Genomic DNA, 22458 nt, shown 5'->3' on the forward strand with positions numbered 1-22458 from the left:
CCTGCGCCGGAGCCGTGGCTGAAGATCAGAAGAGGACGTCATGGAAAGAAGATGGGAGGCGCTGCAGCGGACCGGAGACACCCATCCGACCTGACCAGCAGCGGGACCGCCCCTGGGTGAGTATAATCTAACGTCTTTTTCTCCTTTTTCAGGTAACATCGGGGGCTTATCTACAGCATTACAAAATGCTGCAGATAAGCCCCTGATGCCGGTGGGATTACCTCACCCGCGATTTTCGGGGTGACAGGTTCCCTTTAAAAATCAGACGAGGACCATTTGTCATTTTGACAGATAGCACTTGTCCCCATGTTACTCTATGGGGCCTGTGAACATGTCTAATATATTCCTCAGACAAAGTTATTCTGAGGAAAAAAACGTAGCATGCCAGAGATACATTCGATCATCACACTCAGCCATTCATATCTATGGGTTCATGGAAAAAAAATCGGACCGAAATCCACCAACATGTGAACAGAATGAATGGAGAAGGTGGAGAAACTTTTTTTTTTCTTCTCCTCACCCCGAGACAATCGGATCACACTGTCATCACACATTGATCAGTGTGATTAACATAATCTGATCGATTAGAGAAAACCAGTCATGTGGTCCTAGCCTTGTACTACAGACTGCTCCACAATAGACCCTGGTTCACCTCTGCTGTGTCCTGCATGTGTAAGTCAAGTTGTAGACATTGTCTAATTTGTTGTACACCTCTAACAAGTCTCTTGACACATTCCTACCATACCACTTCTTAACATCTAAACATAAAAGGGCTGGGTTGTCTTATACTGGACAGCGTGTTTTTGGATGTCTCCAGTGTGATTACATAAATAAGAAGTAATCATTGTTCTCTCGCAGGTTGGCGCCCCTCCTCAGTGCTCCTCTGTGTATCCTGGTGATCTTGTGACATTATAACACGTGAGCACTGCAATCTGTCAAGTTTCGTTAGAGGGGGCGTCAGCTCTGACGGAACTGTGACAGCTGCTGCCCATCAGCAGCCCCTGATAGGTTGCATCGCTGTCATGTGATTGCCAGGTAACATAGTGCTTGGAATGGCGCCGTTGTGGTAGGCAAGTATGACTTCTTAATTCATTCAAGCCACTAATCGAAATACTGCCAAGTACATCTGGCCTTTAGGTCTCCTTACACATTAGATGAACACCAGAAAGCTGCTGACTTCTCTGGAACTGGTCGACCATCTAATATGTATATGGGTGAGAATTTGGGGAAAAGAAGAATCTCGCATGTTGTATTTAATGAAAGATGTATCCAGTGCCAGTTTATTCTAGCTCACCATGCACGTTTGCGTGGCTCATGAGGAGCAGCTGCATAAGAATACATATGGTATTTACAGTGACCCAAATTATGTGATCTTCTGGCAAGGACGACATGCTTGAAAAAGTGACCAACACTAGAATATAGGATGCCTCGAATACCTGCGGCGATGAGTTAAGATACTGGAATCTGGTGAGGTGGACGAGGAAAACTGACAAGATATTAAAGGGAACCTGTCACCCCCAAAATCGAAGGTGAGCTAAGCCCACCAGCATCAGGGGCTTATCTACAGTATTCTGTAATGCTGTAGATAAGCCCCCGATGTATCCTAAAAGAGGTCAGATTATACTCACCCAGGGGCGGTCCCGCTGCGGTCCGGTCCGGGGCCTCCCATCTTCTTATGATGACGTCCTCTTCTTGTCTTCACCCTGTAGCTCTGGTGCAGGCGTACATTGTCTGCCCTGTTGAGAGCAGAGCAAAGTACTGCAGTGCACAGGTGTCGGGAAAGGTCAGAGAGGCTCAGCGCCTGTGCACTGCAGTACTTTGCTCTGCCCTCAACAGGGCAGACAAAGTACGCCTGCGCCGGAGCTGCAGCGTGAAGACAAGAAGAGGACATCATCTGATGAAGATAGGAGGCGCGGGACTGGACCGCGACACCCATCGGACCGCGACACCCATCTTTTTTTCATCTTTTAGGATACATCGGGGGCTTATCTACAGCATTACAGAATGCTGTAGATAAGCCCCTGATGCTGGTGGGCTTAGCTCACCTTCGATTTTGGGGGTTACAGGTTCCCTTTAAGGGGTTTCTATCTGCTCTGTACTTTAACCTCTACTATTGAAATAAAGAAGCAGCAGATTTGTGGTAGAAATTTCTATAATGATGTAATTAATTTTAATGGGGCTTGCAGAAAATCCATGTACGTTTTGCCAATTCATCACCAAATTCAGATTTTTGGAAGATATATTCAATTGTAGAAATGTCTGCAACTGTTTAAAAGGGTGACATGTTGGGGGGGATAGTAGAAGAGGGACTGGGTCCCTTTCATGGTTGAGTTGTTGTTTTTTTACTGTTGTGTTGCAAAAAATAATTTTAACAATAAAAAAATATTTGGTTTAAAAAAGAAAATTTCTGAAGCAAATGATTCTCTGTGTTAGTTTCACACTGGCGCTCCTAATAATACTACACCTGTTATATCATTTGCAGCAAGATAGTATTCTGATTCCACGAGAGAATTTTAAAACAAGTATTGGTAATAAATTATTTGTGCATTGTAATAAAGTAAACCTTACAATCTTTATACAAATTCATATATAAAAACCTAAAGAGATGAACTAGAATATAAGTTGGTATAACTGCAAGGTAAGCGCATGTTCACTCTGGCTACAAAAGAAAGAAAACCTAAAATGAGCATATACCCTGCAGTAAATAAATAAAGAGCAATAGTACATGAAAATAACATAGAATACTTAGTTAACATAATTTTGATTAAAAAACAAAGCCATCCTACCACATCAAGGTGACCCTTTGGTTTTAATAGTAGAGGTTAGGACCGTCCTGAATAGAGTCACCTTGTCAGCAGGATTTTGCTAACTAAACTACAGGCATTGTCAGATTGACGTTGTTATACTGATTAAAATGATAGCAGGGTTGATTAAATTCATCTTGTGGTTGTTGTTTAATCTGTATTTGCAGTTTTCAGTTAATGAGATGCTTGTGGGTGAGGCTTTTTTGGTTCTCTGTTCTCAAATTCATCCTTATGGACTTAAATGACAGGTCACTGAACCTTACCATGGGCGGACACTTGTGCACATTCATCTCCCAGCGGTCTTCAGCAAAATGGCACAGAATTTTGGGAGGGAATGTGCAGATTCAGACCTCAGCTTAGTGGTGAGCAGAGTTCTCAATCTGCGCATGCGCCATTTTCCTGAGGACCATCGGATGTCAGTCTCCACTTGCGCCACCAATGGTGCCATTTTGCTGAAAAAGGTGAATGTGCGCAAGTGCCGCCTGCAGCAAGGGCAGCGCAAGAGCCAGGATGCGGATTTCTTTCCTACAGGTATGTATTATATCAGTATAACAGCACCATTATGGCCATACTTTTATTTTAACAGGTTACATCATGATGACAGGTTCTCTTTAATATAAAGTATGTACCGTATTTATGGAATTTTAGGCGACTGTCATTTACAAACTAGGAGTTTCACTGTTTTATGTGGACTGTTTTTATTATGCAAGCTTTAGATGAGAAGGTAAGTGTGAGGAAAGCATATAACTGAAGTCTATGGGATCAATTACAAGTGATTCCCCTGCTACGCCGGCATCTACATCAGTCTTGAGTCGTACGGCCAGCATAAGGTTAGTGAGCAGAAGGAGAGCTGGAAGTTGACAACCATGTGCAACATTTAATACATATGTCATGCAATCTAGTTATGCTCAGTAGACAGCTTCAGGTTACCTAGTAACACTTTTTTTTATATTAAAACCCATCTCATTACAGGAGAATGACAGACAAGGGATAGGAAGGGTGTAAAAAAAAACCCAAAAAGAACAATAAAATAACTATTGCTAATAGTTTATAATGTATTTTATGTGTTTGGCTATAAAGCATCACCAGCTTTTATACATAACGAGTTCTGTTCCTAGTTAAAGGATAATTCCCAATTATGTAAATGAAGCCTCCGCATCCAATGATTGTTTACTCTCATCCTACTAATGAGATATGAGGCGCCATGTAATCCTATAGGGTCGCATCGGAATATGGGATTTAATGTAACAATGACAACTATAGATCAAAATAGCCCAACAATGTTACAATTTACTTGATAATCACAAATTGCATTGCTGCCTCCCCCTGCTAACCCCGCCCACACCAGGCTCTGTATATACAATGTCCATAGACAGTGAGCTGCCTATCACAGGAGGGGGCTCACAGGACCAGCTAGTCCCAACAATGATAAGCTCCTGATGCTAAAACAATAATTGTAAACAAAAAACCCCTCTGAGCTTGTTAAGAGAGAAATCTGTGTTTTAACCCCTACAGCACGCTGGCTTTAGATTACATGGCAAAAACCTGCTGACAGATTCCCTTTAATAATACATTGAGCATTTACTTCTCTTATTAAAAGGCATAAACAGTTTTACTTCCGATGCCTTCCTCACATGTCACCACCTTCTTGATGTTTTGTTTATTCGCAGTGTGAGACTGAGGCCTCATTCAGACTGAATTTCTGCAGCGTTTTGGGTCAGATTTTAATCATGGTGTGTCTGCTTTTACTATATACGGCCTCCATGTTTTTCGTAAAAATTTGATTCCGTCCGAGCTTCTGCTACTAATTAGGCTTTATTCACACGTCAATATTTTTCATCAGTATTTCTATACCAAAACACAAAAAGGGTGTTAAATAGTGATGAGCGAGTATACTCGATGCTCGGGTTTTCCAGAGCACACTCGGGTGACCTCCGAGTATTTTTTAGTGCTCCGAGATTAAGTTTTCATCACCTCAGCTGAATGATTTACAGCTATTAACCTGCTTGATGACATGTGGGGATTCCTTAGCAACCAGGAAACCCCCACATGTACTCAGGCTGGCTAGTAGCTGTAAATCATTCAGCTGAGGTGATGAAAACTAAATCTCCGAGCACTAACAAATACTCGGAGGTCACCCGAGCGTGCTCAGGAAAACCCGAGCAACGAGTACACTCGCTCATCACTAGTGTTAATATTTCCACTATAGTTTTCTCTGTACGTTCCACTCCTGGTTTTGGCATACAAACACTGATACAAAATTCAGACATAAGCCCCGCCAGGGCAACGCAGCGTGATGTCACCTTCATAGGAACACGTCACCACTTCTGTATTTATCGCCCACTCCTGGTTTTGGCTAACAAATACAGATGTAAAATACTGAAGGTGTGAACGTGGCCATACACAGATCAATAACATGGACCCGTCTCCTTTTTCATTTTTTTTTTTTACACTCGGACTGCAAAAACTACAGACATGTGACCAGCTGAGATTGTAGTGGGTACGAGTCCTATCCATATAAGAATGCATAGAACGTAGATGTGAAAAATGAATGAATGAGCCCTAATGGGAAGAACCCCTGATTGTGGCAGAATTTGGTGGAAGCATTGTTTTGTTTTTTGTAAATTACCTTTCCACCGCTCGAGCTCAATGATTTCTCAGTAGTGATACGCTGTCCTAGTGATGCTGCCTTCATTAGTGACCATGGGGTGCAGCACATTGTTTCCTTCCCTTTCCCTTTTGTCCTAACCCTTCTTTCTCCCTTGTTTATTGTATGGATATTGCTCCTTTCTTGTTTAATTTCAATATTTTTTCTAATCATTGTTTACTATTTGTCACTCACTATACTGACTAGAACTATAACCCCTTCCCCAAAAATTGTTAAAACTTCCCCAACTATAAAGAATATTGTTGAAAAAAAGAATTTCTGTTTCGTTTGGACCTTAGGATATGGTATAGTAGTACTTCTCTAAACTATTCTAACTTATTACAACTATCGCATACTCATTATCATACTCAACAATTCTTCACAGACATCATCATCATCGCTGTCCCCATTGACGCTCACAATCTTATTTCCCTATCAGTATGTCTTTGGAGTGTGGGAAGAAACCGGAGAACCCGGAGGAAACCCATGCAAACACGGGGAGAACATACAAACTCCTTGCAGATTTACTACTTTAATCCTGACCGAACCCTAAGTCCCATGTGCAGTCTGTGCCAACACCAGGTGACAATACTCCAGCATGTCTGCACCCTGCTACTGGGGTCATTGTGTCAGGGCTGTCAGCACTCACCTGTCTCAGGTGTCTCAGCAGCTCAGTGGCCTCCTCCTGTCTCCCCTGTTTGACCAGCAGCATCATGTCCTGGATCATCTTGATCCTCCTGTGATAGGGGGGTAGATTTGAGGATCCACTCTTTCCAAATTTATCCCCAGACTTCACCCCAAAAGACCAGAAGTCCCCTCTCTCCCTGGCAGGAGTGCTCCTCCGGGATCCCGGGGGGTGATGCTGAGGGCTTTCCCCTCCAGTAATGGAAGCCTGGCAGACCTTGGTCTGCTTGGTGCCCATGATGGTAAGAATGATCCCTCAGGAGAGGCATCCGAAATGATCCTGGTGGGGGTCAAATGTGCAGATGAATGTCCTCTCCAGAAGAGGCAGCTCAGCATGCAACAGGTCAGAGATCCACAGAGCAAGTCACTCCAGCAATGGCATCATCACAAGGTGGCACCTAGAAGAAGATCCCACTGACATCCTCTGAGGAAATGTCGAAGATTCAACAGGTCAGTGATCCACAGAGCAAGTCACTCCAGCAATGGCATCATCACAAGGTGGCACCTAGAAGAAGATCCCACTGACATCCTCTGAGGAAATGTCGAAGATTCAACAGGTCAGAGATCCACAGAGCAAGTCACTCCAGCAATGGCATCATCACAAGGTGGCACCTAGAAGATCCCACTGACATCCTCTGAGGAAATGCCGAAGATTCAACAGGTCAGTGATCCACAGAGCAAGTCACTCCAGAAATGGCATCATCACAAGGTGGCACCTAGAAGATCCCACTGACATCCTCTGAGGAAATGTCGAAGATTCAACAGGTCAGTGATCCACAGAGCAAGTCACTCCAGCAATGGCATCATCACAAGGTGGCACCTAGAAGAAGATCCCACTGACATCCTCTGAGGAAATGCCGGAGGTTCAACATTGCAACATTGCTTCCAGCGGGCACAGCTGGGGTCTCTCTCCCTTCCTCCTCCCCTGGTGCTACTGTTTCTGTTCCCACCTCCCAAGCCCCCTCCAGGCTGCAGAACTTTCTACCATACATCCAGAACAACAAAGAAGAAGAGCTGAGGACACTGGAGGCAGCGACCACCTGCAGCAGACGTGTCCCCCACCCAAGTCCCAGTGTCTGCTCCACTCCCAACTGTTGCAGGTCCTTGAAGCCCCAGGATCAGCAGCAGCAGAAGGCTTCCTAATGACAGGGGGAGGGGGAGAGCAGACACATCATTTGACACGCAAAAGTCTCAGCCTCTCGGCACAGACTGCCTGGCACTGGGAAGCAATCCGATTAAAGTCTCAGGGCCCGGGGTGGCTGCTGCAAGTTGCGGACCCCAGACAGGGAGGAGGCAGGGGCTTCCCTCTGGCTGCAGCCCAGGAGCCGGCAGGTAGGACTTGGCTGTCTGGAGCCTCTTCTGGAGCCATACACACAGGCAGGCAGGGCTGGGGCTCTTGTCAGGGAGAAGGCGTTTCCTGAGAGGGGAGCTGGCCACTCTCCTGCTAGAAGAGGTCTGCTGGGCATGTGCCAGGAAAAGCCCCTGTAGATCCATCACTGCTGAAGCAGATGAGATCAGGGAGCCCCTGGTGCGGAGGTCTAATGTTGTCTCTCCTTAAAGGGGCCCAGAAGTGCAAAGCAAATGAGAGGAGGGAGCTGCTGCCACTCTGTGCTGCAAAGTGGTGATGGGGGGCAGACATGTCCGGGGGTATCTGTCAGGCATCTGCTCAAAAGTAAAGGTGGAGAATAAGAAGGTTATTTCTATAGTGGCGATATGTTCCGCGATACTGTACAATTCAGAGGGGATCAGAGTTGCCAATTTGACTTTTTATTTTTTTCTAGACGACTTATCAAAAAATCACAGATAGGGTTGAGCGACTTTCTCAAAAGTCGAGTCGAGTGAAATCAGCCGATTATCGCGAAAAGTCGGGGTCGGGGATCGACCGAAACATGAAACCCAATGCAAGTCAATGGGAAATATGTAATCCGTACTGCGAGATTTTCTCGCAGGCTTGCAAAACCGACATACGGACATACAATGGATCCATGTGCTCAGAATATAATAAAAACATATGTACTGTCTATATATATACTGTATATATATATATATATATATATATACTAGATTGTGGCCCGATTCTAACGCATCGGGTATTCTAGAATATGCATGTCCCCGTAGTATATCGACAATGATGATTCCAGAATTCGCGGCAGACTGTGCCCGTCGCTGATTGGTCGAGGCAACCTTTATGACATCATCGTCGCCATGGCAACCATTATGACATCTACGTCGATACTGTGCCCGTCGCTGAATCAGAAACGTGGGATTTCTACGTCCTTTATGACATCATCGTCGCTGTGCCCGTTGCTGATTGGTCGAGGCCTCGCGGCTTCGACCAATCAGAGACGCGGGATTTCTACGTCGATGCTGTGCCCGTCGCTGATTCAGAGAGGCGGGATTTCCAGGACAGACAGACAGACAGAAAGACAGACAGACGGAAAAACCCTTAGGCAATTATATATATAGATATGTCATTGAGACACATATATTTATTTATATTTACTTCAGCGCGATATAGCAGAAAGCCGGTAATTCAATTGCCGGCTTTTCATTTCTCCTTCCTAAACTCGACATGATATGAGACATGGTTTACATGTCATATTCACATTTTTTTTTGCATATTACACACTACTAATGTTAGTAGTGTGTATGTGCAAAATGTGGGCGCTGTAGCTATTAAATTTAAGGGTTAAATCGCGCAAAAAATTGGCGTGGGCTCCCGCGCAATTTTCTCCGCCAGAATGGTAAAGCCAGTGACTAAGGGCAGATATTAATAGCCTGGAGAGGGTCCACAGTTATTGCCCCCCCCTGGCTAAAAACATCTGCCCCCAGCCACCCCAGAAAATTTTGCACATAGTAGAAGAAAAAATACTGCACGCTCGAAACTGGTATGATGCAAAAAGGTATATGCCAGATTTATTCACTAAAACAAGTCAACAATTGCCACTGTGATAATTCATAGATAGAAACCCGACGTTTCGACCCTCCCGGGTCTTATTCATGGGGTTACTAGGAAAGCAAATAAACAGTATAAGTAACTGTATGTGACATAACATTATACGTAAAAGAAAACAAATAACAAAAAAGACAAAATAATAAACATACACCAAAATATAAAATATAATATGTACAATATATACAAGGCAACCAGAGGCGATGAAGGGAATACTGTCCGGAGCAGCGAAAATTAAGCCTGTAGCTAAGAGGTAATTCTAGTACATCAGTTAACCACTGTTTAGGGGAAATATAATGTTTACCTTAACTCTTTTGATACACAGACATAGGAGTGGCAGTGATAGAAGGCAAGACAATGGTCCATTTAAGGCATAACCTGTCATTATAACAAAATATCAACATTACAAAGTGTATATGCATTCAGACAGCCTAAAGGCCCCTTCACATTAAGCGACGCTGCAGCGATACCGACAACGATCCGGATCGCTGCAGCGTCGCTGTTTGGTCGCTGGAGAGCTGTCACACAGACCGCTCTCCAGCGACCAACGATGCCGGTAACCAGGGTAAACATCGGGTAACTAAGCGCAGGGCCGCGCTTAGTAACCCGATGTTTACCCTGGTTACCATCCTAAAAGTAAAAAAACAAACAGTACATACTTACCTACCGCTGTCTGTCCCCAGCGCTGTGCTCTGCACTCCTCCTGTACTGTCTGTGTGAGCACAGCGGCCGGAAAGCAGAGCAGTGACGTCACCGCTCTGCTTTCCGGCTGACCGACGCTCACAGCCAGTACAGGAGGAGTGCAGAGCACAGCGCCGGGGACAGACAGCGGTAGGTAAGTATGTAGTGTTTGTTTTTTTACTTTTAGGATGGTAACCAGGGTAAACATCGGGTTACTAAGCGCGGCCCTGCGCTTAGTTACCCGATGTTTACCCTGGTTACCAGTGAAGACATCGGTGGATCGGTGTCACACACGCCGATCCAGCGATGTTCACGGGAGATCCAGCAACGAAATAAAGTTCTGGACTTTGTTCAGCGACCAACGATCTCCCAGCAGGGGCCTGATCGTTGGTCGCTGTCACACATAACGATTTAATTAACGATATCGTTGCTATGTCACAAAATGCAACGATATCGTTAACAATATCGTTATGTGTGAAGGTACCTTAAGTCCTGTATGAGTATGGGGGATGGGAGGGAAGAGAGTGTGTTCCAGACACGTTTGGTATGGCTGTGAAGAGAACCCCCAACAGGAGAAACCCCAGATGTATAAAGGAATATGTTATGGATACCTTATAGAGGGTCCAATAATTGCTCCTGTGGTGTAGGTAGAGGGGTCCTGTTTAGGGTGATCCGCAACATATAATCTGGGGTTTCTCCTGTTGGGGGTTCTCTTCACAGCTATACTTATCCCACACACGCTGCCCTAGGGGTACTCGGGACCACTGAGGACACACCCCATTAGATTCTATACCCCATTTTATTATTCCTTCACACTTTACTGGGGCCATTGCATAATCTCCATAACCAAACGTGTCTGGAACACACTCTCTTCCCTCCCATCCCCCATATTCATACAGGACTTAGGCTGTCTGAATGCATATACACTTTGTAATGTTGATATTTTGTTATAATGATAGGTTATGCCTTAAAAGGACCATTGTCTTGCCTTCTATCACTGCCACTCCTATGTCTGTGTATCAAAAGAGTTAAGGTAAACATTATATTTCCCCTAAACAGTGGTTAACTGATGAGATGGTTTACTGTATGTAAACCATGTCTCATATCATGTCGGGTTTAGGAAGGAGAAATGAAAAGCCGGCAATTGAATTACCGGCTTTTCTGTTATATCGCGCTGAAGTAAATATATATATACAGTATATATATGTGTCTCAATGACATATATATATATATATACATATATATATATATAAAAATGGCGCTGAATGCGTCATAGGAAATCCGACTTTGGTGCGAAGATCGCCGACCGCATGGCCGATCCCACACTAGGATCGGGTCGGGTTTCATGAAACCCGACTTTGCCAAAAGTCGGCGACCTTTGAAATTGTCCGATCTGTTTCGCTCAACCCTAATCACAGACAATATTTTTTACAGACACATTGGAAAACCATCATAAATCATTGCGATTATAAGCGATCCATGTCTACCGCCCGAAATTCTGATATGAGACATCAGATGCAGTCACTGGAAACAGTAAAAATAAATTGTATAAGTTTCTTCAGCCTCAAAAAAACATCATGGACGCTTTAGAAAAAGAAAAAAAAATTACAGATAGGGCAAAAATGTTTACGGACTGGCTCGTAATTTCTGGACGGTTGGCAACTTTGGAGGGGCTTGTACAGGCAATAAAGACATTACAGATTAATGGGGGTATGCGGGACTTTAGAATAAAGCAAAAAATGTATCTAAGCACTAACAGGCAGGTAATTGTAAGTTACCTGCCTGTTGTGCACGATGCCGTTCTCCCCCGACACAGAGCGGTCACAGACGTTCCTGGTGGGGATTCAGAAGCCTCCGCTGACGTCACGTCTACAAATCAGAGGCTTCTTTTCCGATTTGCTCGATAGATGGGGCGGCACTTCTGACATTGTACTGATTGACAGCCGGATCCCAGCTGCCTAACTGGGGGAGGTGAGTGTCAGGATGACGTCGGATGTCCCACCCCGCCGCATTAGCAGAGGTAGCTGAATCCCCGGCAGGAGCGCTCTGTGACCACTCTGTGCCAGGGAAGAACAGCGCCCTGCACAACAAGCAGGTAAGCTGCAATTACCTATTGTTAGTTCGTTGGTACATTTTTTATATTTTATATACTCTTTAACACTTAATTCAACAGATACCAAGATGTGAGTGAGGGCTGTGTTTGTGAGCTACAATCTGTGAGAGTTAACTGCATTCACCACATCCAAACCTCTCCATTTCCCCCCATTTATGATCAGATATATTTTTTGAGGGAGGGGGTATTCTACACACACTATGATGAGCTTGTAAAGTATTTTCTTGTTTGGTTGCCCAAATAATTCTTGCCTTGTTTCTTTATGTCATTTTTATAAACATTTTGCTTTTCTTTTTAAAAAATATAGGGTGGAAATGTAAAGAAAGAAACAGAAATATGTCAGTTTTTTATTTCTTTTTAATACCTTTTAAGATAATAACGTGTCACTAAAATGTTTTAAATTACAATTATTATTTTTATATATACAGTATATATATAATGTATGCTATTTTTCTCGGCTTTAGAAACAGCGGTTCAGGATGGCAGTTACTTTCTCCTTTTTTTTCTTTTTGTTTTCTTTATCTTTCTACTCATTTTGAACATTGTGCCCCCCAATAAAGTAATTACAGAGCAACTGGGATCATTTTAAAGGGAACCTGTCATCCCCAAAATCGAAGTTGAGCTAAGCCCACCGGCATAGGGGGGGCTTATCTACAGCATTCTGGAATGCATTCTGTAATGCTGTAGATAAGCCCCTGATGTATCCTGAAAGATGAGAAAAAGAGATTATACTCACCCGGGGCCATCCAATCCGATGGGCGCCGCAGTCTGGTCCGGCACCTCCCATCTTCATAGGATGATGTCCTCTTCTGGTCTTCATGCTGCGGCTCTGGCTCCGGCGTACTTTGTCTGCTCTGTTGAGGGCAGAGCAGAGTATTGCAGTGCGCAGGCGCTGGGCCTCTCTGACCTTTCCTGGCGCCTGCGCACAGCAGTACTTTGCTCTGCCCTCAACAGGTCAGGCAAAGTACGCCTGTGCCGGAGCCACAGCATGAATACAAGAAGAGGACGTCATCATATGAAGATGGGAGGCCCCGGACCGTGACACCCATCAGACCGGACTGCAGCGGAACCGCCCCTGGGTGAGTATAATCTAATAGAAAAGATGAAATAATCTTTTTCTCATCTTTCAGGATACATCGGGGGCTTATCTACGGCATTCCAGAATGCTGTAGACAAGCCCCTGATGCCGGTGGGCTTAGCTCACCTTCGATTTTGGGGGTGACAGGTTCCCTTTAACAGTCAGGCCTCATCCACACTTTTTCCACGCACGAGAAAAACAGACCGATTATTCTGATCAGCGTTGATGATAGTGTGGTATGAGAGTCATCTGATTTTCTTGCACAAGGAAAATTTAAAAAATTTTATTTCCATCTTCTCCATTCTGACAGTCCATGAAAAAAATCGGACCACACCGAATGCAGTTCAGTTTTTTGCATGGATACATTGACTTGACTGGCAATTTTGATTGGACCCTTGGATCAAAATTGGACATGTCTCTCGATCCTCGAGAAATCATGTAGATGTAAATGGCCCCATAGACTATTACAGATGTGTGCTAACTGTGAAAATCATGGATGACACCCATACGCAAAAATTAGACATCTGAATTGGGCCTCACAGGCAAATGCAAACTCCTGCCTGCACTTTAGAGCTGATCATGCTCTGGGGATCTGGGTAGACGGCTCCTACGTCCCCTTGCCAATCATGCAATGGCAATGGTGGGAGAAGGAAATGCTGTTGCTGCTCCTCAAGGGCTTCTTCAGATGAACATAAAATTGGTCTATGTGCTGTTTCTGAACCTGAGAGCACAGGGACCCATTATATCCAGCGTGACTGTGCACATGGCCAATTTTCCAACGATGGTCTATGTCGGGAATAAAACTCAGGTTGCACTACTTTTTCAGATTACAGACCATGTAAAGACAGCTCCTGCACTTGTCCATAATGCGGACAAGACCCAGAGCTGCAAATGGAGCCAGTCACATCTGCAATCTGCAGTTTTCAATACGGCCATCTGAACTCGGACTTCACTGGGTTCAGAGTAGTTGTAGATGAGTCCTAAACTAGTTAAGATAGAGTGTAAGGTCACACTCACATTAGTGTATAACAGAGCAGAGTGATATCTGATGTTTTATCGGATGGCACTCAACCCAATGTTATACTATGGGGCGGTGCAGATATGCAATTTTTTTTCTCATGCCAATTCAGCATTAGAAACAATTGATCATGCTGTGAATGTCTCTGGTCAGATCATGCGCACCCATACAAGTCTATAGGTGCATGTGAAATTTCGGATTGCACTCTGATGTCATCTGAGTTCAGTCTGACATCCACAAACTTAGGCCGACGTCACACTACCGTAGAAAATGGCCGAGTGCTATGCGAGAAAACATCGCATAGCACTTGGCCCAGTGTTAATCTGTGGGACGGCTCATATCAGCATTTTTTTTTCTCAGATGTATTCGATGTGCGTGTAAAATCGCAGCAGGCTGCGGTTGGCACCATGACTCAGCCGAGACACGCCAATGCAAGCCTATGGCTGCAAGAAAAAAAATCGCACAGTACTTGGACCATACGAATGCTGTACGATTTTTACGCACTGATGTCCTTTGAAAAGCTGGCTATTCATCTGCTGCTTACAGTAAAATCACACTGACAGGTTAGAATAGATATATACACATAGAATACATCGATATACAGATGTCAGTGACATCAAATATATCTATATATATAATTGTCTAAGGGTCACTTCCGTCTTTCTGTCTGTCTGTCTTTCTGTCTGTCTGTCAAGGAAATCCTAAGTCGCTGATTGGTCGCGGTCTAACGGCCACGACCAATCAGCGATGGGCACAGCGCAGCCGCGAAATGGCCGCTCCCTACTCCCATGCCATCAGTGCCCGCTCCATACTCCCCTCCAGTCAGCGCTGGCACAGGGTTAATGGCAACGCTAATGGACCGCGTTATGCCGCGGGTAACGCACTCCGTTAAAGCTGCTATTAACCCTGTGTGACCAACTTTTTACTATTGATGCTGCCTATGCATCAATAGTAAAAAGATCTCATGTTAAAAATAATATAAAAAATTAAAAATCATTATATACTCACTTTCTGTCGGCCCCCGGATGCAGCCTAGGCCTTTCCCACTCCTTGCGATGGTCCAGTCCATGCATTGCGGTCTCGCGAGATGATGACGTAGAGGTCCCGCGAGACCGCTATGTCATCATCTCGCAAGACCGCAATGCACTCTTGGGACCGGAGCGTCGCGAGGAGCATCGGTAAACGCCTGGGCTGGATCCGGGGGCCGACGGGAGGTGAGTATATAACTATTTTTTATTTTAATTCTTTTTTTAACAGGGATATGGTGCCCACATTGCTATATACTACGTGGGCTGTGTTAGGTACTGTGTGGGCTGTGTTATATACTACATCTCTGTGCTCTATACCATGTGGGCTGTGCTATGTATTACGTGGCTGGGCAATATACTACATTGCTGTGCTCTATACTACGTGGCCTGGGTTATATACTGCATGGGCAGTGTTATATACTACGTCTCTGTGCTATTTGGGCGGCACGGTGGCTCAGTGGATAGCACTGCAGCCTTGCAGCGCTGGAGTCCTGGGTTCAAACCCCACCAAGGACAACATCTGCAAAGAGTTTGTATGTTCTCTCCGTGTTTGCGTGGGTTTCCTCCGGGCACTCCGGTTTCCTCCCACATTCCAAAGACATACTGATAGGGAATTTAGATTGTGAGCCCTATCGGGGACAGTGATGATAATGTGTGCAAAATGTAAAGCGCTGCGGAATATGTTAGCGCTATATAAAAATAAAGATTATTATTAAAAAAATAATAAAGATTATTATTATTTACTACGTGGTTGTGCTATATACTACGTGGCTGTGCAACATTATGTGGCTGTGCAATATACTACGTGGCTGGGCAATATACTACGTTTCTGTGCTATACACTATGTGTCTGTGCTATATACTACATGGCTGGGCAATATACTACGTGGCTGGGTAATATACTACATGGCTGGGCAATATACTACGTGGCTGGGCAATATACTTCGTGTCTGTGCTATATACTACATGTCTGCTATATGCTACGTGTCTGTGCTATATACTACGTGGCTGGGCAATATTCTGCGTGGCTGGGCAATATACTACGTGTCTGTGCTATTTACTACGTGGGCTGTGCTATATACTACGTGGCTGGGCAATATACTACGTGGCTGTGCTATATACTATGTGGGCTGTGTTAACAATAGACAAATGGATGACACACTGATGGTAATAATAGACACATGGATGACAACTTGATGGTAAGAATAGACACATGGATGACACACTGATGCAAAATATTGATGACTCGGGTACCATTTTTCCTTAGAATGTTATCAATGGTCAGTACTTGTATTACACACTAATGACATCCATGTGTTCTGTTTTTTTTTAATGGTTGATCTATATCTCTTTATTTTTGGGGGGACTCTTGGTCCTTAATAAAAGAACACGTGATCATGCTTACAGATTATAATTCAATGTTTTATCGGTGAGAAAAACAACTGCTATAGTCAGACACCCCCACTGGACGGCCGCGTCACTAGTCTGGCTCGGCTTTGCTCAATGGACCAGATGACCACTTTAAGATCTCTGCAGAGGTGTTCAATGGGATTTAGATCCAGACTCACTGCTGGCGACCTCAGAACTCTCCAGCGCTTTGTTTCCATCCATTTCGGGGTGCTTCTTGAAGTATGTTTGGGGTCATTGTCCTACTGGAAGAACCATGAGCTAGGATGCAAACCAAGCTTTATGACATTGGCTACTACATTGCAACCCAATATCCTCTGGTAATTTTCAGATTCGATGATGCCTTGCCATTAACATTCGCAGTCAAGGCACCCAGTGCCAGAGGCAGAAAACAAGAGGCAGTGCGTCAGAGCTTACAGCTTTTGGCTGATGTGGACGACATGCTCTGAGATAACTCATAGGAGATGGAGGATGATGAGGAGGGGGTGCAGGAACTGGTGTAGGAGGTGGAGGAAACCCTGATGGAAGTAGGGCCAGCAATCCTCTGCGTCGTCGGTAGCACATATGCTGTTTCAGGCTGGGACTGATCTGCTTCCTCCACAATGTTCACCTAATGTTCAGGCAATCCATGTATATTTATTGACTGTGTAACAGGCGCCAAACATGCAGGGCAGGCATTCGAGCATTCAAGCCAAGCACCAGTCAATGCTCAATGAGTGCCGAGCATATCCGAGTACCCAGATACTCAAGTGATATCCGAGTATCACTGAGCACGTTCGCTCATCACTAATTAATATATATAATAGGTTCTTCAAGAGCTAAAAAGTGGAGCTTTGACTTCCCTTCTATCTCTTGTCAGCTGCGCAGTTTAATATCAAAATCCCAGCAGCACGAGGCTACCGCTGTAGAGAAAAATCTTTATATATATTTATATGGCAAGGAGCCTGGCTTCATGCATATTTTTATCATTTCCATTGTAGGGTAACATTTTGGTATTTATGAATTAGTCCTGAGGGACATTTTCACTTGTCCATTGCCAAAAGAATAGTAACCCTAGACGGGAAAAAATGTCCCATATGCACTGAATGGGACTGGAAACCAAAAAAGAAATAATGCGCTAGTACAAAATTAAAGATAAATTGTATAAGTCTTTATTAATTAAATATTAAAAAGAAGGGGGAGAATAAATATCCAACATAATCACAGGTATAAAAAAATGTGGGTGAGCACCAGAAGAAAATAATCATGAAAAATATAGAATCTTTCTCCCTTACTTATACCATTTTTTCTTTCTGTGCCAAAACTATTATTAACTATATTCCCTTACAGTTACAACTATTTGTGTTTCTTCTGTATTATTCATTGGTGCCATGTAATGGCATGTAAAAGTTCGGGCACCCCTGGTTAAAGTTACTGTTAGTGTGAACACTTAAGCACCTTGGAGATGAAATGATCTCTAAAAGGACAAAGGTTAAAGATGACACATTTCCTTTGTGTTTTAGGCAAAAAATAGTCATCTTTTATATTTTAAAAATTACAAAAAGGAAAATGGGCAAATGTAAAAGTTTTTGACAGACCTTAATTAGCCTGTTAGGGATATGGTTTGTTCAGTATAATCATTAGGAAAAGCCAGGTGATGCAGATTTTTAAGCTTTATAAAAACCCGGCCTCCTCTAACCTTGTGCCAAAAAACACCAGCCATGCGTTGTTCTACGCATCTGCCTAGCACTATGAAAATGAAAATAGTGGAGGTCCACAAAGCAGGAGAAAGCTATTGTCACGTAGTGTCAAAAGACTGTGGGCACCTACCCAATCCCTCAAACTAGGGGAGGCCTAGGCAATCCCTGTCCCCTGGATTACTCCTGAAGGTGGAGATGCCGGGTTCTCATACCTATGTATGCTCCTAACTTAACCCTTATCTGAATCCTCTCCCACCTAGGGATCTGAGGGGCTGAAGTGTATAGGAAAACACACACCAGACAGACAGGGTTAACAAGACAGGGATAAAAGTAAACTGCAATCATACAAATACACTCACAAAACAACAGTGTGAGGAACAGAGGAGGTATAGGGAGGGAAAGGGAAACCAAATGTGGGAGGATAAGGAAAAACACACAAAGCCACACAGCAATCTCCAGAAAAACTCCCCAACCACCAACTCCAAACACTGAACTTTCTCCTTCACCACTAAACCAGGAAGTTGAACTATTACTGACAACTTCTAAGTGCCAATTGCAAGCATATATACTAAAAAGGAGTGATCAACACTGAACAGCTGAGGCAATTCTGGATGTAGAGCTCCAGGAGATCAACTGAACTGATTAACCCTTGCCATGACAGCAAGGAAACCTGCACTGTTTAATAGGATTTTGAAGCAGTTCTAATAAGTTCATGAGTTTGTGTAACCAAACGCCACAATCTTCTGGCCCTTCTCTGTAATGGTATCCTCTTGACAACTATAGGAATATAGCAAAGCATTTTCAAATTTCCCTTGTCTCAGTTTGAAATTTAATGAAGAAATTACAGTTAACAGGAAGGTGGAGGTCAAGATAAGGTCTGGAAGACCAAGCAAAATTTCAGTGAGAGCTGCTCGTAGGATTGCTAGAGAAGCAAATCAGAACCCCCGCTTGACTGCAAAAGACCTTCAAAAAAATTTAGAGCTGACTCTGGAGTTGTGGTACATTGTTCTACTGTTCAGAGACACCTGCACAAATATGGCCTCCATGGAAGAGTCATCATAAGGAAACCTCTATTGTGTCCTCACCTCACCGTAAAATTCAGCATCAGAAGTATGAAAAAATTTTTAAACAAGCCTGATCCATTTTATAAACAAGTTCGATGAGATTAAAATAGAACTCTTTCGCCACAATGATCAAAGTTATCAAAGGACACAGAATTTCAGGAAAAGAACATCTTGCCAACCGTTAATCAAGGAGGTGGATCAATCATACTTTGGGGTTATTTCGCAGCCAGTGGCACAAGGAACATTTCATGGGTAGAGGGAACAGTGGTTCAATAAAATTTTACCAAATTCTTGATGCAAACATAACACCATCTGTAAAAAAGCTTAAGTTGAAAAGAGGGTGGCTTCTACAAACGGATAATGATCTTAAACATACATCAAAATCCACAATAGACTATCTCATAAGTCGCAAGGTGAAGGTTTTACAATGACCCTCACAGTCCCCAAATCTGAGCATCATTGAAAATCTGCGTGTAGACCTCAAAATAGCAGTGCATGCAAGACAACCCAGGAATTGCATAAGAACTGGAAGAATTTACTAAGGAAGAATGGATGAAAATCCTTCAAACAAACATAGTAACATAGTAACATAGTTAGTAAGGCCGAAAAAAGACATTTGTCCATCCAGTTCAGCCTATATTCCATCATAATAAATCCCCAGATCTACGTCCTTCTACAGAACCTAATTGTATGATACAATATTGTTCTGCTCCAAGAAGACATCCAGGCCTCTCTTGAACCCCTCGACTGAGTTCGCCATCACCACCTCCTCAGGCAAGCAATTCCAGATTCTCACTGCCCTAACAGTAAAGAATCCTCTTCTATGTTGGTGGAAAAACCTTCTCTCCTCCAGACGCAAAGAATGCCCCCTTGTGCCCGTCACCTTCCTTGGTATAAACAGATCCTCAGCGAGATATTTGTATTGTCCCCTTATATACTTATACATGGTTATTAGATCGCCCCTCAGTCGTCTTTTTTCTAGACTAAATAATCCAAACAAGAATTGAAAGACTACTGGCTTGCTACAAAAAGTGTTAACAAGCTATGATCCTTTCAAAAGGGGTTGCTACTAGGTACTAACCATTCAGGATGCCCAAAGTTTTGCATTTTCCCATTTTCCTTTTTGTAATTTTTAAAAAGTAAAAGATGAAAATCTGTGTAAACATTTTTTGCCTAATATAAAAGAAAATATGTCATCTTTAACTTTAGCCCTTTTAGAGATAATTTCATCTTCAACTTGCTTAAAGCGAACCTGTCAGCAGTATTTTGCTCATTAAACTACAGGCACTGTCAGGTTGGTGCTGTTATACTGATTAAAATTATACCTTGGTTTATGAAATTCCTTTTGTGGTTGTTGTTTAATCTGTATTTGTAGTTTTCAGTTAATGAGGTTCTCGTGCTCCGGGGTGGCCTGTGGGTGCAGCTGTGGGAAGGGCTTTATGTGGTATTGTGCTTACATATTCATCTGTACTGGCTTATTGGCATCTGTATTTATTTGATCACTACACCTGATCACTAGGGTTGAGCGACCTTGACCTTTTTAGAGTCGAGCCGTGTTTCGCGAAACCCGACTATCTTAGAAGTCGAGTCGAGTGGAATCGGCCGATTATCGCGAAAAGTCGGGTATCGCCCGAAACACGAAACCCAATGCAAGTCAATGGGGGAGCATAGTCGGCAGTGAGTGGAGGCCAGGAAAACACCTACACTGCCCATTTTAATGGCAAAAACATCCATTCTTGTTAAAGAAGCTTGTCAATCGTAATTTACCTTATAATAATTGGAAGGCATTTGAAATTGGGGGTCATTTGGCTAAAGTTGTGGGGGGTAGGGCTGGTTCAAGTAATTAGTGGGCCCAGTAAATCTGGACCACGTCACGGCAGTGGAGCAGGGAGAGGTAAGTATTTAAACTTTGCAAGTGCTGTGATCCTGAGCAAGCAGGGGGGGCCCACTCGTTGGCATTGGCACTGGCACAGGGCCCCTCAAAGTACAGCGGTGTGTTTGCACGGCGGGGGCGCCTCCCACCGGCAGCAATACTTTTGCGTACTATGAGAGGCCCTGTGCCAGTGACGTCGCCAACTAGTATTCCTCCCCCCACCTGATGAAGGAACCTGCACTTTCATCTGCACCTTCCTCTTTGTCCCCGTGTAAGGTGGTATGGTATGCGGGAAGAGGAACCTGACTTTCAGCAGGGTCACAATCTTGCTGTGTAGCGTGCATGGGGAATTTTGCGTTATGGGTCAATGTACCAGCAGACTCATCTATCACTGGCTGGGCAATGGGCAGGATGAGGAGGAAACACAGATATAGGCCCAAAGAATAAAGTGGGCTAAATGCAGTTCAAAATTGGTAACACAGGACTAACCAGGGGGCATTGCAGTGGAGGACAACTGGAATGAGAGGCTGACACAGAGAGTAGGCCCAAATCAGTAAGTAGTCGACATGCAGTTCAAAATTGGCAACCGTAGTAAACAGGCGGCCCAGCTTTGTTCAGTTGAGGAGAACAGCAAGGAGTGGCACACCGATAGTAGGCCCCAACCCAACTAGTAGGCCAAATGCAGTCTAACATTAACAACTACTTAGCAAGAGCCTGAAAATGGAATTTCAGGACAGGAAACCAGGAGAACAGCAAGGAGTGGCAGACACCGATAGTAGGCCCCAAACCAACTAGTACGCCAAATGCAGTTGTTCCATTTAACTACAATTTAATGAGAGCCTGAAGATAGAAGTTCAGGAAAGGCAACCTGGAGAACACCTTGGAGTGGAACACACCATCTCTCTACACCCCATACCCAATTTTTAGGCCTAATGCAGTGTAGTTTTCAACAACTACTAAACGAGAGTCGGAAGATCAAAGCAATGTGGACGAAACCTGGGGAACACCTTGGAGTGTAACACACCGTCTCTCTACACCCCATACCCAATTTGTAGGCCTAATGCAGTGTAGTTTTCTACAACTACTAAACGAGAGTCGGAAGACCGAAGCAATGTGGACGAAACCTGGGGAACACCTTGGAGTGGAACACACCATCTCTCTACACCCCATACCCAATTTGTAGGCCTAATGCAGTGTAGTTTTCTACAATTACTAAACGAGAGCATGAAGATCGAAGCAATGGAGAGGAAACCTGGGGAACACCTTGGAGTGGAACACACCATCTCTCTACACCCCATACCCAATTTGTAGGCCTAATGCAGCGTAGTTTCCAACAACTACTAAACGAGAGCATGAAGATTGAAGCTCAGGAAAGGCAACCTGGAGAACACCTTGGAGTGGAACACACCATCTCTCTACACCCCATACCC

General features: G+C 43.9%; 1 protein-coding gene across 1 annotated transcript in view; it reads right to left on the bottom strand.

Annotated features, from left to right (window-relative positions):
- Positions 1 to 7547, bottom strand: part of LRRC75A (leucine rich repeat containing 75A) — a 448446-nt gene extending 440899 nt beyond the window's left edge. Inside the window, exon 1 of the mRNA XM_069761242.1 lies at positions 6101 to 7547. Coding sequence (XP_069617343.1) covers positions 6101 to 6373 — 273 coding nt within the window. The 5' untranslated portion in view covers positions 6374 to 7547. The remainder of the gene's footprint in view (positions 1 to 6100) is intronic.
- Between the last annotated feature and the right edge of the window lie 14911 nt (positions 7548 to 22458).

Source organism: Ranitomeya imitator, chromosome 3 (genome assembly GCF_032444005.1).
Source record: "Ranitomeya imitator isolate aRanImi1 chromosome 3, aRanImi1.pri, whole genome shotgun sequence".
Taxonomy (NCBI): domain Eukaryota; kingdom Metazoa; phylum Chordata; class Amphibia; order Anura; family Dendrobatidae; genus Ranitomeya; species Ranitomeya imitator.